General features: G+C 37.7%; 1 protein-coding gene across 1 annotated transcript in view; it reads right to left on the bottom strand.

The window, feature by feature from the left end:
• The window catches only part of LOC135084565 (homeobox protein OTX1), a 67,450-nt gene that overhangs the window by 26,705 nt on the left and 25,470 nt on the right, over nucleotides 1-15,275 (bottom strand). The window contains exon 2 of the mRNA XM_063979327.1: nucleotides 9,410-9,775. Within this exon, the coding sequence (XP_063835397.1) occupies nucleotides 9,410-9,662 (253 nt within the window). The 5' untranslated portion in view covers nucleotides 9,663-9,775. The remainder of the gene's footprint in view (nucleotides 1-9,409; nucleotides 9,776-15,275) is intronic.

A 15,275-nucleotide genomic window follows, 5' to 3' on the forward strand; every position in this document is an offset into this window, starting at 1 on the left:
ACAATTTAAAATCGGGCACAACTATCGGCCAACTAAAAATCAACGGTGTGCGCGCCTACTAAATGCAGCTTTCGATTGACCACTACTTTTAGAGACCTAAATCAAGTATTACGGAACTACTTGGTGTATCAAAGTGAACTAATTACAAAATAAAAATAGAAATTATCTTTATTTGCATAGAGTAACTGAATTAGTTTTTACAAATTGTCAAATGCTCTTAAGGAGCTTTTGTCTCATTCTTTTTTTGCTTTATAAGCGCTTCGAGACAAACATATTTCGGCGTGTGCTGAGAAGAAGCGCCGCAACAAACTCAGTCACCACTGTCTGCCGGTTTAATAATAGAAAAACAAGGAACTATAGTAAGTTCCATAGTTAGAAAGTTGGAGGTAATAACTACTGAAAGTAAGGTACACCACTAACGGGATCATTCCCACCGCTGCAACTCCTGTGTAGCCAGGATCTACAGCTTGACCGCCAATAAAGACCCAACTATTGGAGGCCAAGTTTGTCCCGGGGGAAAGTTAAACTGTCATTGGACCCGCAACGAAATTAATCAGAAGAACAGAGGAGTTCGAAGTTATGGTTCGACTTTCCTTCCAGTGCAAAGAATGACAGGTGACGAAACAAAGGTACTCCACCAGATAGGTATTTTGGTGGCGAAATCACACCTATTAAAAGTACTTAGAATGCCACAGTGTTTATTTCATCATGCCATCATCTGTGCCCAGTACCAGGCCTGGCTCACTCCGCGCGGTACATCCGATAATTACCTACAGCGAAGCGCCCCGCCGGCGGGTATTATATCAGTCGAGTGTCATGCGCGCGCTCGTCAGGACGCTGGCGTGCGTTGTAGTATGATTATAATTCTATGATCGAAGTATTATTTAAAAATGGACATAAAGAGAAAGAAATATTGTGCGGCGTTCGGGTGTTAAAATTCGAAAAGAAATCTACCGGATTTATCTTTTTTTTTCGCTTCCCAAAGATGCTGAAAGGTATGTTGGCCATGTAGGTAATCAATAATTCTTAGGATAGTATAGGAACCTAACCTACCATGACTACTGCTCAGAATTCGTTCGTTCGTTTCAGCCAAATGACGTCCACTGCTGGACAAAGGCCTCTCCCAAGGTTTTCCATAATGAATGCATAGGTACTTACCTTCATACGTACCTCATTACAAATAAGTAGATTAATTATTTTTTCACTAGACAGCAACCCTAACAGTGTAAGAAGAGTTCAGAGGCACGCGATAGAAAGAGACAAAACTTGTAGGTGAATAAAATTGTAGGTACGTAGTGCTGTGCGAGCTGAATTCCACTGTATCGCGTCGTAGCAAGACTCGCATTTATTTAAATCGTCTTGCGGAGTAATCCTTCTGTACCTGTACTATTACTTATTCTGTGCCAGTACATACTTGTGTCCAACTAACGAATCTATTACCCAACTTTTGTCTACGATTGCAACAATCGAGAAGCCACCGGCATCGTATCGATTATAGAGCCCTCACATCGTAATCCGGTGTCGGGTGTCTGTTTGTTTGTCCAGCCCGACACCTTCTAACGACGCATTTGGTATTAGTTTATTTGTATTATCTAAACATATGACTGTATTCGAATTTGCTCTATGTTAAAGGCCTATTGACATATAGCAAGTTTGAGGCTGAGTTGCGCCACCTTACTTTAACCATAACTGGTGTTTTTTGTATGGAGTTTGACAGACTTTTGTTAAAGTAGGATGGTGCAACCTAGCCTAATAATTGTCCAGGCCAACACCTAACGACGCATTTGGTATTAACGTATTTGGATTATCTAAACATACGACTTTAATTATAGTTTGCATCAATAGAAGCCGACAACATTATGAAAGTCGACTCAAAGATAGATTGAACTGTCTCACTATCCGTAACAATATTTTACTTTGTAACTAAAGATAGGTTTACTTGTATCATAGATGATATTAGGTTTTATTTTTTAGAAGAGTTGGAAGAGGATTAGGAAGCAATATTTTTATTGTAGATAACTAGTGTGAAATAAATAGCTCGTAGAGACGAAGGCCGTTGGGGCAGGAAAGTTCTCGAGTGGCGACCACGGGCTGGAAGACGTAGCGTGGGCAGGCCTCCTAGTAGGTGGACCGACGATCTGGTAAAGGTCGCGGGAAGAGCCTGGATGCGGGCAGCGCAGGACCGTGCATTGTGGAAAACCTTGGAGGAGGCCTTTGTCCAGCAGTGGACGTCATTTGGCTGAAACGAGTGTGAAATAACGAATTTCTATGACAAATCGAAGTATACGCGGGCGTAGCCTCGGGCAAAGGCTAGTTTCACAAAAATGTAAAGATTTTTCATACAGTTATTTTATTTTATGGTACAGCTATACTCTAACATGCTACACAGTCATGTCAATAGATCGATGCATATCAGCTGAGCCGTCGAAAATCGATATTGATTAAGGTCATTGTGCCAGGGAAGCCTTGCAAGGCCCACAAAAATGAGGAGAGCTTACGGAACAAAGTTCTGTAATAAACAACATTAAACTGCAATAAATAGTAACGGAATTAATTCCACAAACAAATAAAAACTACTAGCTTTTGCCCGCGGCTTCATCCGCGTGATATTTAGTGTCACAGATCGGTTTAAATTATAGCCTATATGTTAATCTGGGTTACAAACAATAATACTGTAAAGTTTCAACAAAATCCGTTCAGTAGTTTTTGCGTGAAAGAGTAACAAACATCCAGACATCCAAACTTTCGCATTTATAATATTAGTAGGATAATATAAGTAACTAGCTTTTGGCCACGGCTTTCGTCGCGTGGATTTAATGTCTATCACAGAAATAAAGGAATATGTTTATAAGTTTCCCAAAGGCTTCCTAAAGTCTCAAGAAAACTACTTTTCACTTGTGTGTGTAAAAAAGTAATATTCACCTCCGTTCGTTCGTTCGTTTATTCGTTTCTGCCAAATGACGTCCACTGCTGGACAAAGGCCTCACCCAAGGTTTTCCATAATGAACGGTCCTGCGCTGCCCGCATCCAGGATTCAATATTTATAATATTAGCATGTATGGATTTTCTTTATATTGTTTTATAAGATCCAGTATTAAGCGAGTTCGGAATTCAATATAGAGGTGTTAGATTCGACGTTGAGTTACACAAATTGGAAATTCACTGCACTATTATGTGGCTTTATTTTCGTTAAGATAGTCAGGATTTAATCATTCTGAGATTCTGAAATGAATCATGAATCATTTATCAAGTCAATTCCATTGAGAATTCTCTAGTAATCCATACAGTTCTGAAAAGGTTAGAGGTTTGACATTTCAGTGGTTTGAAACCACACAGTAAAAACAGAATTAATTAATTAAAGAAGCGTTATTTTACTAGTCACGAATATACCACTTAATTTTGCTCAGTGCAGAAATAATTGAGTTTTAATCCGTATTTAAGAGGTGTCAAGTTAGGCTTTATATCTACATAGGTATGGGGTGTCAAATTGTCTTTCATTTAAAACACATTCCGTAACACTATGACATGCAGTTTTTTGCTATAGTTTATGATAAGCACCTTCACGTTTTGAAAACAAAAAGTCAAGGTTTCTTGCCTAGTAAAAAAAACAAAATGTAGGCTGCTACGAGCATAGTTAAGGCTTTAAGATATCTTTTAAGTATTGTTGATTGCCTGGTTTTTGTATTTTGATACTATGACAAGACAACTTAGGCTGATGCACCACGTAACTTTGGCCGGAATTTTAACGTTAACCGGTGATTTTTGTAAAGAGTTTGACAGATTTTTGTCGTTTGTCAAAGTTAAAGTAAAATGGTGCAACCCAGCCTTAATGTCCAATCTACCTAAACAAAAAATCAGTCAAATCATTAAATATGTAGTAAATAAATATACCAACCGAATTGAGAACCTCCTCCTTTTTGAAGTCGGTTAAAAACAAACAGTATACTTTGGTATAAAAACATAATTTATAAAAAAAAAACAACCACTTTATTAGAGCATGTGTGAAGAATAAGGTCGTAAAGGTCAACCGTTCATTTTAGACGTAAACTGTTACAAGTTTTTGCCACAGATCCGGCTTCCTTATTCCGTGCAACGCAAATAGATTAAAAAATAAGAGAGAACAAAAAATCAATTAATTATACCGTCGACAGATTAAAAAAGCAACTGGCCGTATAAAATTCTAAGGGATGCCAATAAAAAGTGAAACACAATGAAAAAAATAAATTTCAAAAAACGAACGCCCAGCTGCCATGTTACGCGCTGCGAGGGAGCGGGACCGCGTTAGCCGGTTGATAAACGAGTGGGAGCGAGACGGATATAGGGATTAAAAATGGAAGTCGCGGATTAATTTTATTCCCGTATTAAATGCGTATTGGACTTTAAATCTAATAGGTTGCGAGCCGTTAATTTTGTTTGGTATTGGTTTGCTGGAACGCTGGATGCAGTTATTTCGGTCTGATTCCAAAAATCAAACGAAAATGTTGATACGTACGGAAAATGCCAATCTGCTTACGACAACGCAAGGAACCTAAGTAAGTTTCAGGCCTGTGTAATCGATACTGTCCAGCAGAACGGCCTCCTTGATCAAGTTTAGAATTAAGATTTTGATTGTTTCTCTTGATTATTTTTTGTTTTTTTTAGGCCATCGGCTTCAGTTTCATACAATCCACTCCATAAAAGCCTGTATTCTGAAACGACCTCAAAACTTGATACAGACTTAGGTATAGGCAGTTTATGTAAAGAAATTCACCCAATCAAATGCTTTTATAGGCCTGATTTCGAATCGAGCTTTTCAGTGTTGTTTTGAGTATTTGATGATAAACGCGGTTTTCTTGATATCGGGGTGCAAAACTATAGGAAAAGGAAAATGTAATTTCATAACTAAACCAGGAAAACAAGGACTTCTGGTAAATCCAAAACTAAAGAAGGATGTGATTCATATCCTTTGCTGCTGTATTCAAACAAACTATAAACGTCACATAGACAGCTTTAGGAGGCTACCTGAAGGTTTCCGTACAACTGGCAGACATTCTAACCTTTAAAACTAAGAGCATAAGGTACACAGGAAACCTCCGCTCCAGACTGTTCAAATATTGCAGACTTTTGTGCCAAACGAGTACCAACCCTTTTGCGGATTATTATTTTTTTATAAGAAAGGACAGGGCAACGGCCCGAGCCCAACGTATTTTGCCAAAAATAATATGGTTTTGGTTTACCTTTTAAAAGTAAAATTAGCAGGCAATCCTTGTTGAGGTGTAAACCTAGAAATGGCACGTTTTAACGTTTTTATCGCCCGTATTCACACACGAACACGATGCTTGCAGCAAATCGAACGCACAACATTAAATAGAGCTCTGTGATTGGTTCATATTATTATGTTACTCTGTACGTCCACGTCCACGCGCACTGTGAGACCTCATAGTAATGTTTGTGAATACGGCATACGCCCGTATAATTAAACCTTAAATAGAAGCAGGTATGAAGTCTATGTACAATAAAACCATCAGTCCTCTACACTGTAGAGTAGAGTCTACAGGATACTACTCTTTATCTCACATCTCTACACGCCAATAGGCCTAAGATGCGCGCTGCGGTAAATGTTTATTCTAACATTTTATCGATAACCCATACACACATTTTGACGTCTAAAATCATCGAGAAGATTTTATATCACGGAGAGCACAGCTCTTCTAAATGCTACTGAGACTGTGTGTCGTTATTTATTTATTTATTTATTTATTATTACATTATTTAGCAATTACATCTTTGATTTAAAGTTGCTCTATCTACCTGTAGGATGTTCTACTGCGTATACCAAACCCTGTTTCCTGATAGGTCATTGTGTTAATATTAGTATAAAATTTCAGTATATTCATCGTTATTTCGATATATTTCTAAAAGCTCTACTTAAGGTTAATGTAGTTTATGCAGCTTAGGTATTTTAACAAGATTATATGTACTTAGTAGGTACTTGTACTAACTGTGATGACCTGATTTTTGGACTAACTAACTAACAGTAGATGTGTATTTGCTTCAAGTACTCATTAATACTAGGACGCCCCTAAGTGTAAGATAGAGAATCTTGGTCAGTCTAGAACTCTAGACTAGACCCTGTCCGCATAATAACTTTACCAAAGTTCGATACAATGTAGTATTTAGTAGTATTTCAAAGCTAAAGTGAAGAATTTTACGCTGAAATGAGGTCTTCTCGAATGGAAAATGTCATCAATCTTTTTTATTTCAATTCAGCGGTATGTCAAACTATCTTTTTTAATTTCGATTTGGCGGTAAAAAAAACGTCAAACTATTTTTTTAATTTCGTTTCAGCACACGATATCTGTGGCCGTATCTATGGCCCCACTACTCGGTTTCCGAACGTCTGCCTTACAAGGGCTCTAATCCGGCCTCTTCGGAGAAAAACTCCCCTTTTGATTTCAGAACGGGGATTCCATTTTTGAAAATGCAATGCGTGCTCTTTACAAAGGGCTAAGAAAGTAACCATGCGTTGTTAAAACGATTAATGTATCGTTTTTTGGATGAATAAAAAACATTTCATTGATATTTCTTTAAAGTTTTATACATAACTAGCTTTCCGCCCGCGGCTTCGCCCGCGTGGAATTTTGTCTGTCACAGAAAAACTTTATCGCGCGCGTCCCTGTTTCAAAAACCGGGATAAAAACTATCCTATGTTCTTTCCCGGGACTCAAACTATCTCTATGCCAAATTTCATCAAAATCGGTTGCGAGGTTTAAGCGGGAAAGCGTAACAGACAGACAGACAGACAGACAGACAGACAGACAGAGTTACTTTCGCATTTATAATATTAGTTGGGATGTAGTAAACACAGACGATATTTAAGTATAAATAAACTAAAGAAATATTTGAATTTATTGTAAAGTTGCGTTATACTTAATTAAATGGAAGAAAAAAGTTTTGTCATGGAAATTTCAAGACTACTGGTTTTTAAACTTTAATGGATGGCGAAGGAAATGTAAATGAGGATATTACCATGAAAAGTGGACAGAGGTGTTTTATTTTTGTCCATAATCAGCTACCTTTATGCACATTTATTTTTAACCAACTTTAACAAAAGAAAGAGGTTCTCAATTCGGTTGGTATTTTTTCGTTTTAGGGCTCTTTGCCACGAGACATCCCGTTTTTAGCAGAATCCATTCCAATTTGGAATTCGAATTTCAAACACACACCTGTCTTGTCCACGACAGTTCAGTTTTGCTGTATTCTGGATTACTGGGTCCCGCAAAACTAAATTACCATGGGGAAGGGTCGTTAGTTTTGTTTGAAAATAGTCTTTGTAGATTAAAAATGCGTTTAAAAATCGAAACCACATGCGAAACATCAAAACTCGAGCGTACTAATTAGAACAACTAACAAGCGTCGACTTCCGATTCTCCCGCGTTTTGGGGTAGCATGGCAACACTGGAGGGGGAATAAGCCGCTTACCGGGGTGGTTGGGATGTTTTGATTATTTCCAAGGATGTCTTCTTGGTACGTAAATTATGCAATGCTTTTCGCCGTTGTTTTGTTAGTTGCGTCAGGTTGGTACTCCCGATTCCATTTTCGAAATGGAGTCGTTTGGGCGTTTAATGGATGAAGAAGAATATTCGCGAAGTTTTCCTGTGTAATTAACCGTTTTTTGTGGTTCATTTTTGTTTTGTGTTGTTTTATATTTGTCAGTTATGTCGCAAATGTAAAAGATTTTATGACAAAGAGATCTTACGCTATAGAACGGGAATGAACTTAACACAATTATACGTTTCAAAATTAGTTAAGTAAGTTTTTTTTTTACACGTCATGTTCTTTCGTCAATGTTTCAATGTTGGCTTAAAAGAACTTGAAGCATCTGATATTAATTTTGACTCAAGGTCTTCAATCTTCATTCTTGAACGAATATTCATGACTGTACAGCCTTAAGCGAAAACAATCTTGGTTGTGTAGAATATTAATAGGTCTCTACTCTAAGCCTCAGAGGCCCGAGGAGCCTGTGAGGCCTGAGGACTGAGTTAGCAGATTACATGCCTTAAGTGCCAAATCGTACGTTTATGGTCAAAATATTGGCTAAATACACACGAACTGTGTGCTTTGTGCAAGTTTGCATTAAGCACCGTCACTAGCGAGTATGTCAAAAAATCTATGAAGATTTTCATTCTTGATATCCGCTAGGGAAGCGTTCCTAGCAGATTCTTTCTGTGGTCCGAGTGTGAGTTTACATCAAACCTTCTCCTCAATAGTGAGCGCGAAAAAATGACATTTAATGTATGACGGATTGTACAGCGTTCTTAGCGGAAACGTTCAAGAACTAAAATTTTCATACATTTTTTTAAAGCGCTCACTAGTGAGCAATCTGCTGTACATTTCATGTTTTTTACGCAGTCGCTAACGATGACTTTTGGTGTAGACTCGCACTAAGCACACTGATTTTATAATCTAAACTTACTCGTAGGGACATACACTAACCTTGGAACAAAAGTTCATAATTTCATAATAATGTTTGGTATCTATACTTTTTTACCTTGAAAGTGTGTCTGTTCTTTTCACTGTGTGCGTTTTTCTTTAAGTATTACAAAAGCAAAATAGTTCTACTATTCATAATGTTCTCTAACATAAGACCGATAGTACCTTTAACTAGTTATTAGTGTTGTAAAGATCAGAGAAACTGCTACAAACTTTCACATTAATTACAACATCGAAGTATGAATAAACGTGCTTGCTGTTATTGAAAACTTGCACCAATATAGTTATTCGCTCAATTGATTTCCAGGAGTGCAGGTAAGTATGACTTAGAGTCTCTATTACGATCCGATTCAATATGACAGTCTGTGTATAGTAATAAAGATATTGTGTTGAATCAGCGATGAATAAAGGTAGTCATGATTTGTATGCCTCAGCAATGAAACTAGGCTTGCAGTGCGTTTGAGAATGATTGATGACTGATTGACTCAGCAGTTCAGAATCACTGCTGATTCGAGTTACACAAATAAGTATTTTATTGCAATACAAATGAAACTAGTTACATAAACTGCATGGCGACTGTCCGTCCCTTTCTTCAAGAAGTGTCATAAAGCTTTCCCTTGTAGAAAAGGACCAGATAGAATGCCTTCTTGAAGCAGAATCTAGTTATTAAATGCACAGTTAGCATAAGATCTTCACAATTTGTCGAAATTATTGTACCTAATAAGGTTATAGCACACTTATCAACCCGGAAAGGGATCAACACCGTATCGCCTTTCGCAGCGAGGCGAGGCGTTTAGGTTACGGTGCGGATAAGTGTGCGTTGCAGTACAGACTTTCATACAAAGAATACTGACCGCCTCGAGTTGATACGGTTACGATCCGTTGATAAGTGTGCATCGTCCTATAAAATTCAAAGATAATGAAAGAAAAGGCTTACCTTGCGGGAATCCGACCGCCTCCAACCCGTGGTGGGTCAACCCGAAGGGGCCCAGGCCCCCCAACGGGCCCGGCCCCATGCCCATGTGGTGGGCGCTCGAATGATGCGCATAGGGGTTCTGCGCAAGCGGCGAGGGCTGCTTCAAATAGTGAAAATAGTGATGTAGCGGCGTGGTGGAATGGTGGGCCTGTGGGGCCGCGGGCCCAGTGGCCGTGGGCCCCGTCGCCGACGCCGAGTTCGTCAGTAACGCCATCGCGAAGCGTAGTCACCGTGTACACCTTTTGCGTGTGTGTATTGACATTTTGGAGGCCGGTCGTTATTGTGCCGAGGGAGGAGCGGGCAGCGAACGATGCATGGTGGGTTGGTCTGGAACAATTAAAAACATTCATTAATTATTTAATGCTGAAAGCGCAGCGTGGAACGTCCACCTGCAAGATGGATCTCAAAAAGGTAGCAGGAAGGTGCTGGATGCAATAGACATGCAACGGGTTAATCTGAAAATCATTGGGGGAGGCCTATGTTCAGCAGTGGACGCCCTGTGGCTGAAATGACGATGATAATTAAAAAATGTTGGCGTTAAGAGTTGCCTAGGTTTTTTCAAGTGTATTATGCTGAACATGTTTACAGGACGAATGAACATTATTTGTGTTTGAATAATATAATATGGTTAATAATATTACAAACATGTGACTAATAATATTGCCTTTTTTGGGTAAGTTATCGACTGTAGAGTCATTTTCGGTTACATAAAAGTAATTGTAATAAAGTTATAAGAAACGTATTAACAAAAATGTTAAAACATCGTTAACAACGCATTGTTTTCATAAGCGACCTCTTCAGTGTATTTCTCTATTGATTCTATTGTAATTTACGTGTAACATAGCTCGTAAAAAGTATCTTATCGGGCTCAATATCATAATTATCCACGCCTCATTCAGTCCATAATAATTCTGCATTCAATTGCACGCGCGTCGGTTCACATTACAAGCAATGGATATCATTTTTTGCCTCAATCATAAACTATTTTACAATTACCCGGTTCGAAGGCAATTTTACGGGCTGTTGCAACACTGAAAAAAAAGCGAAGTCAAACGCGCGGAACGCCTTCCAAATTTGAAAACTGAATGAACGTTCTATTCGTCACAAACGATTCGAAATTCGTATTGCAAAATTCGGATACCTTTTTTTAGGTGTAGGTACGTGTTTACAGACATTCTGTCACGTTTGTTTTTTTGTTGGCTGTTACCTGTACCTCTAGTAGGAAAAACTTTCGAGTTCGTTTCGTTGCGTATTCAAAGTGTCATCGAAAAATTTTGTATGAAAAATTAAACAGCGCCCCCTAGGGCGGCTATAATATAGGGGGCGCTGTTTAATTTTTCATACAAAATTTTTCGATGACACTTTGAATACGCAACGAAACGAACTCGAAAGTTTTTCCTACTAGAGGTACTGAGATTCCTTTGCCAATCGAGGGGCTGGGGCTTTGTGCACGAAAAAATTGACGAGCAATATCAAAGTGATGACATTTGAGGAGGCGAAAAAATTGGCATGATACGCAACGGACAGTGTGGTACGGGTGGTTTAAAAAATAATACTTATTTTTGAATAGAGAACATTTTCCATTGGAAATTAAACAGGCCAATTGAATTCTCTGAGAATTTTATTTAACTCTACATTTTTCAATAATAAAAGTGAACGTGATTGTGAGTTAAATAAATAATTTAAATCCCCATCATACAGTTATAAATACGTTTCAGGAGAAAGATCATGAAAAAATGATACTTACAAACTCAAAAATAGCTGGCACGAATGAGTCACTTGTATTTGAGAAAAATATTAAAGTAAAACTTTTTTCGATAACTTCAGTCTGCTTTTCATTGCACGTATTTTTTTTAATATAAAAAAATCGTCACTTTCTTCGAGTCAGTTCCAAGAAACCACATTTTGTACTTCTCTGCGCACCTTGATTCTGTCAACAAAAGATTATCCTAAACCTCAGATAGTATCTATGTTCAAACCCAAAAAACGCCACTCAAGTCACACTTGTAACTCCATGGAGTAAGGCACAAATTCGCAAGGTTGATCCACGAAGGATTTTCGCTCGAGTAAAATTCTCAGATTTTGGCGGCAAAATTTTTGAAAAGGCGTTCGATTGTGTAACCAAGAGACGTGTCCCTTTTACTTTTTCTCTGCAGCGGCATTATTGAAGTGTTTTCGCGTCAATACTCTTTCCACGGACGGGAATATGTTTTTAATTTGGCACAGATAAAGCAATGTTGGCTTTTGTTAAACTTTACATCTTCTGTTTTCTTTAAAAAGAAAAAAAATTGTGAAGAAACTCGTATAGTTAGTTGTTGACTAAAAAGGGAAATGAAAATCCACATGGAATAAAACCAGACAATTATCAGTAGTTTTACTATGAGTTTACATAAACGTCATCGTCAACGTTAACGAGTGCATCAAACCTTTTATGAAAATTTTAGTTTTTGACAGAAACTGCTAGGGGCTTTGAACAATCTGTACAATACATCATCATCATCATCATCATCATTTTAACCATAGGACGTCCACTGCTGAACGTAGGCCTCCCCCAATGATTTTCACGATGGCTGGTTGGTGGCGGCCTGCATCCAGCGCCTTCCCAACCTTTATGACGTCGTGGGTCCACCTTGTGGGTGGACGTCCTAGGCTGCGCTTTCCGGTACGTGGCCTGCATATCTGTCTTACATTTAAAAATTACATAAAAATGTAATTTTTAATGAAGTCGCTATCGAGCACGCCTTATGTAAAATCATGAACAGTACACACTGTCCTGTAAACAGTTTTTATGTCTTGTCTCGCAAATAGAGAACTTAAATTAAACCTATAAATTTCTAAAAAATTAAAGCTACAAAACTAGCAGCCACCCTCATAAACGATGGTGTCAATAACTCCCGAAATCTATTTGCACAGCAATGAACGCCATAAATAACGTTCGCAAACACCGCCATATTGTTCGCGCGCAAACATTCGCGCCCTTCAATTATTTTGTTTGCGCAGTTGGCTGCGGTGGCTGTCAGTGACAAATTGGCGGGACGTGAGATGTTTGGATTTGGAATTTTTAAGGCACACGTTAGAGATTTTCTTCGAGGCAGAAAATACATCAAATGACCAGTGTTTAGTTAACGTTAAGAAGATACATAAAATTAAAAGGATTGCATTCTCAAAAGTTTCGCAGATCTCATCACATAGTATGTGTGGTAATTAAGAAGAACATATTGACGTCATTTTCTAGTAAACTAAGTTGTCTAACTATTCATTGATTTCGTCGCTAATCGAATAGTTCATTGATATCCTAATGGGTCCGTGGCCGAGTCCCCCTGTGTTCGACGCACCCGTGGTTGACGCCCCCGGTCAGGTAGAAGCAATTTTTAATCAAATGTACAGTCAGTCACAAAAATATTTATAAACGAATAAATATTTATACTGATCGTACAAATAAATGTTTAATATTATTTTACCATAGTGATACCTAAAAATATTTTAACCTATCATATTTTATCATAGGTTTTATTTACCTATAATAACATGTAAATCGTTTTACTTAATCAAAATAATTGTAACAATCAGTCTTTAAAATAACTCTACTCTCTCTACATTTAACTAACTACAAATAAAAGTTTTAATTATGAAAGTTTTAAGTATTTTTAACAAAAAATTAAATACATGATTTTAAATAGCGTCAAACATGCATGGTTTTCGTTGACTGTACTTAGTGCAAAAGCCGAAAAAAATATGATATTAAATTTATTTAAATCGGGGGCTTCAACCACGGGTGCGTCGGATACTGGGGGACTCGGCCACGGACCCATCCTAATTTGCTAGATTGAATGTTGTTTTCAGAGTTCTGGTCGTCCGTCTATCATTCCTTTATGTCTATCAGAGGAGTTTAAAAGTATCAACCTTTTCCTACTCATGAGCAAGATATTTAATTAATAATTTATGGTAAGCAGTTAAAGAAAGTAGACTATGATCAGAAGTCTATTTAATATTATAGCTGAAAGATGGAAACTGAAAATGTAGAGACGGCGGCATCAAATCATCATCAATACAAACTTTTTTATCTTTGCTCTTATAGTCAAATTCAAAATTTCTTTATTTGCATAGACTATTATATAGTGCTTACAAATCGTATTTTATAGTACTTACTCTTATTACAACTACATAAGATGCTGTAATATTTAGTTAGGTGTGCGTAATACTTTAATAGTATCAGCATTATTGCAGTGTATTAAATACCGACTCATAAAAATATTTTCAATAAATTGTTCTTGTTAGCAGTTACATCTTTCATTTCACGTACAGTTCCCACCTGCCACCCATTTTCCCTATCACTCACTCAACAACTAATTTCAGCACCGTCCCACTATAATTTCGTCCATATTTGCAAACATTCCCAACTGCGACATCCCAACAAAGACCTACACAAAAAGTGCCGACAACGTCAGTCTGCGGTGTCGACAAATGGTTACTCGGAAATTTCGGAAAAAATCACAACAGGGGCGTATAGAATAGTTAATAGTGTGAGGTGAAGCGAGGAATCCAGGACAATGCGACCCGGCCAACAATTATCACGCCTTGAATTAGCGTCTTTGTCGCAATTTTAGGGTTAGATCCTCAATGGAGTTTTTGTGAATGATTTTCAGTGATTGGAAACGGCCGGGTTTTAGACGTCTACGAACGCGAATAGAGGGAACAGCGAGCTTAGTGTGAGTTCACATCATCGTCACTAGTGAGCTCGTCAAAAATATATGAAACTAGCGGCCGCCCGCGACTTCGTACGCGTGGATCCCGTTTTACCCCCTTCCCGTTTTTCTGTTGAAATTTTTCCTGAATTTTCTTTGCTATAAACCTCACGGAGCCCGAGACCTTTCCAACGAATGCAAAACCGTGGAAATCGGTTCGTGCGTTCTGGAGTTATAGCGTCAGGGAGGAAAACCCGACTTATTTTTATATAGTAGATTTTAGTTCTTGAAAGTTTCCGCTGGGGTCGCTGTACAATCCGTCAAACATTTAATGTCACTTTTATACGCAGTCGACATCGAATGCGTTTGACGTAAACTCACATTCAGAATCAGAATCAGAATCAGAATCATCATTGATTTGCTATAAATGTGGTACAGGAGATGGATACAGTTAATGGTTAGGCCCCCAAAGTTCTGGGAGAGTGAATTTTCATTTGACTTTGTTTCATTTCATTTATGTATTGGGTACACCTACGATAGTTACAAAAATACTATTTAAATATGTAAAATATTAAGCTAATTACACTATCATACTTTACACAGCTTGTTATAGCTGCTCAGTAGCGTGGCTTGATGATGAACAGTAAAATATCTAGAAATTGTTTTTAAAATTATGTTGGAAAATGTATATCAGTGTTTTTGTTCAATATTTGTGATGATAAATAAAATCTTGATTCAGATAAAATTATGTGCAAATTAATACTTCCTAGAACACACGTGTGATAATAAAATGATAACAGTTTTTACTTGGAATTGTTGTAAAAAGTATATGATTTTTTTATATCAACATTTTTCATCAAAACTGTAAAAAAAGCTTTAAAATTTTATACAAATTACGCGTAACGTCTCTCTTACAAAAGAAACATATTAGAGTCCCCATCAAATATTTACTTTGTCCAAAAAAATATAATTTGTTATTGGACACGCATGTTTAGGCCGATGGGGCAACATCCTCCTTTGTCCAATGTGACAGTTCACCAAATACAGTTGGCAGCACCGGAGAACTTTTTTCGGGTGTCTTTGAAATTGGAACGTCTCTATTTCGAATTTTAAATGTAGCTCGTATTGTTGGGCTAGCATTG

The sequence above is a fragment of the Ostrinia nubilalis genome, chromosome 26 (genome assembly GCF_963855985.1).
Source record: "Ostrinia nubilalis chromosome 26, ilOstNubi1.1, whole genome shotgun sequence".
Lineage (NCBI taxonomy): Eukaryota > Metazoa > Arthropoda > Insecta > Lepidoptera > Crambidae > Ostrinia > Ostrinia nubilalis.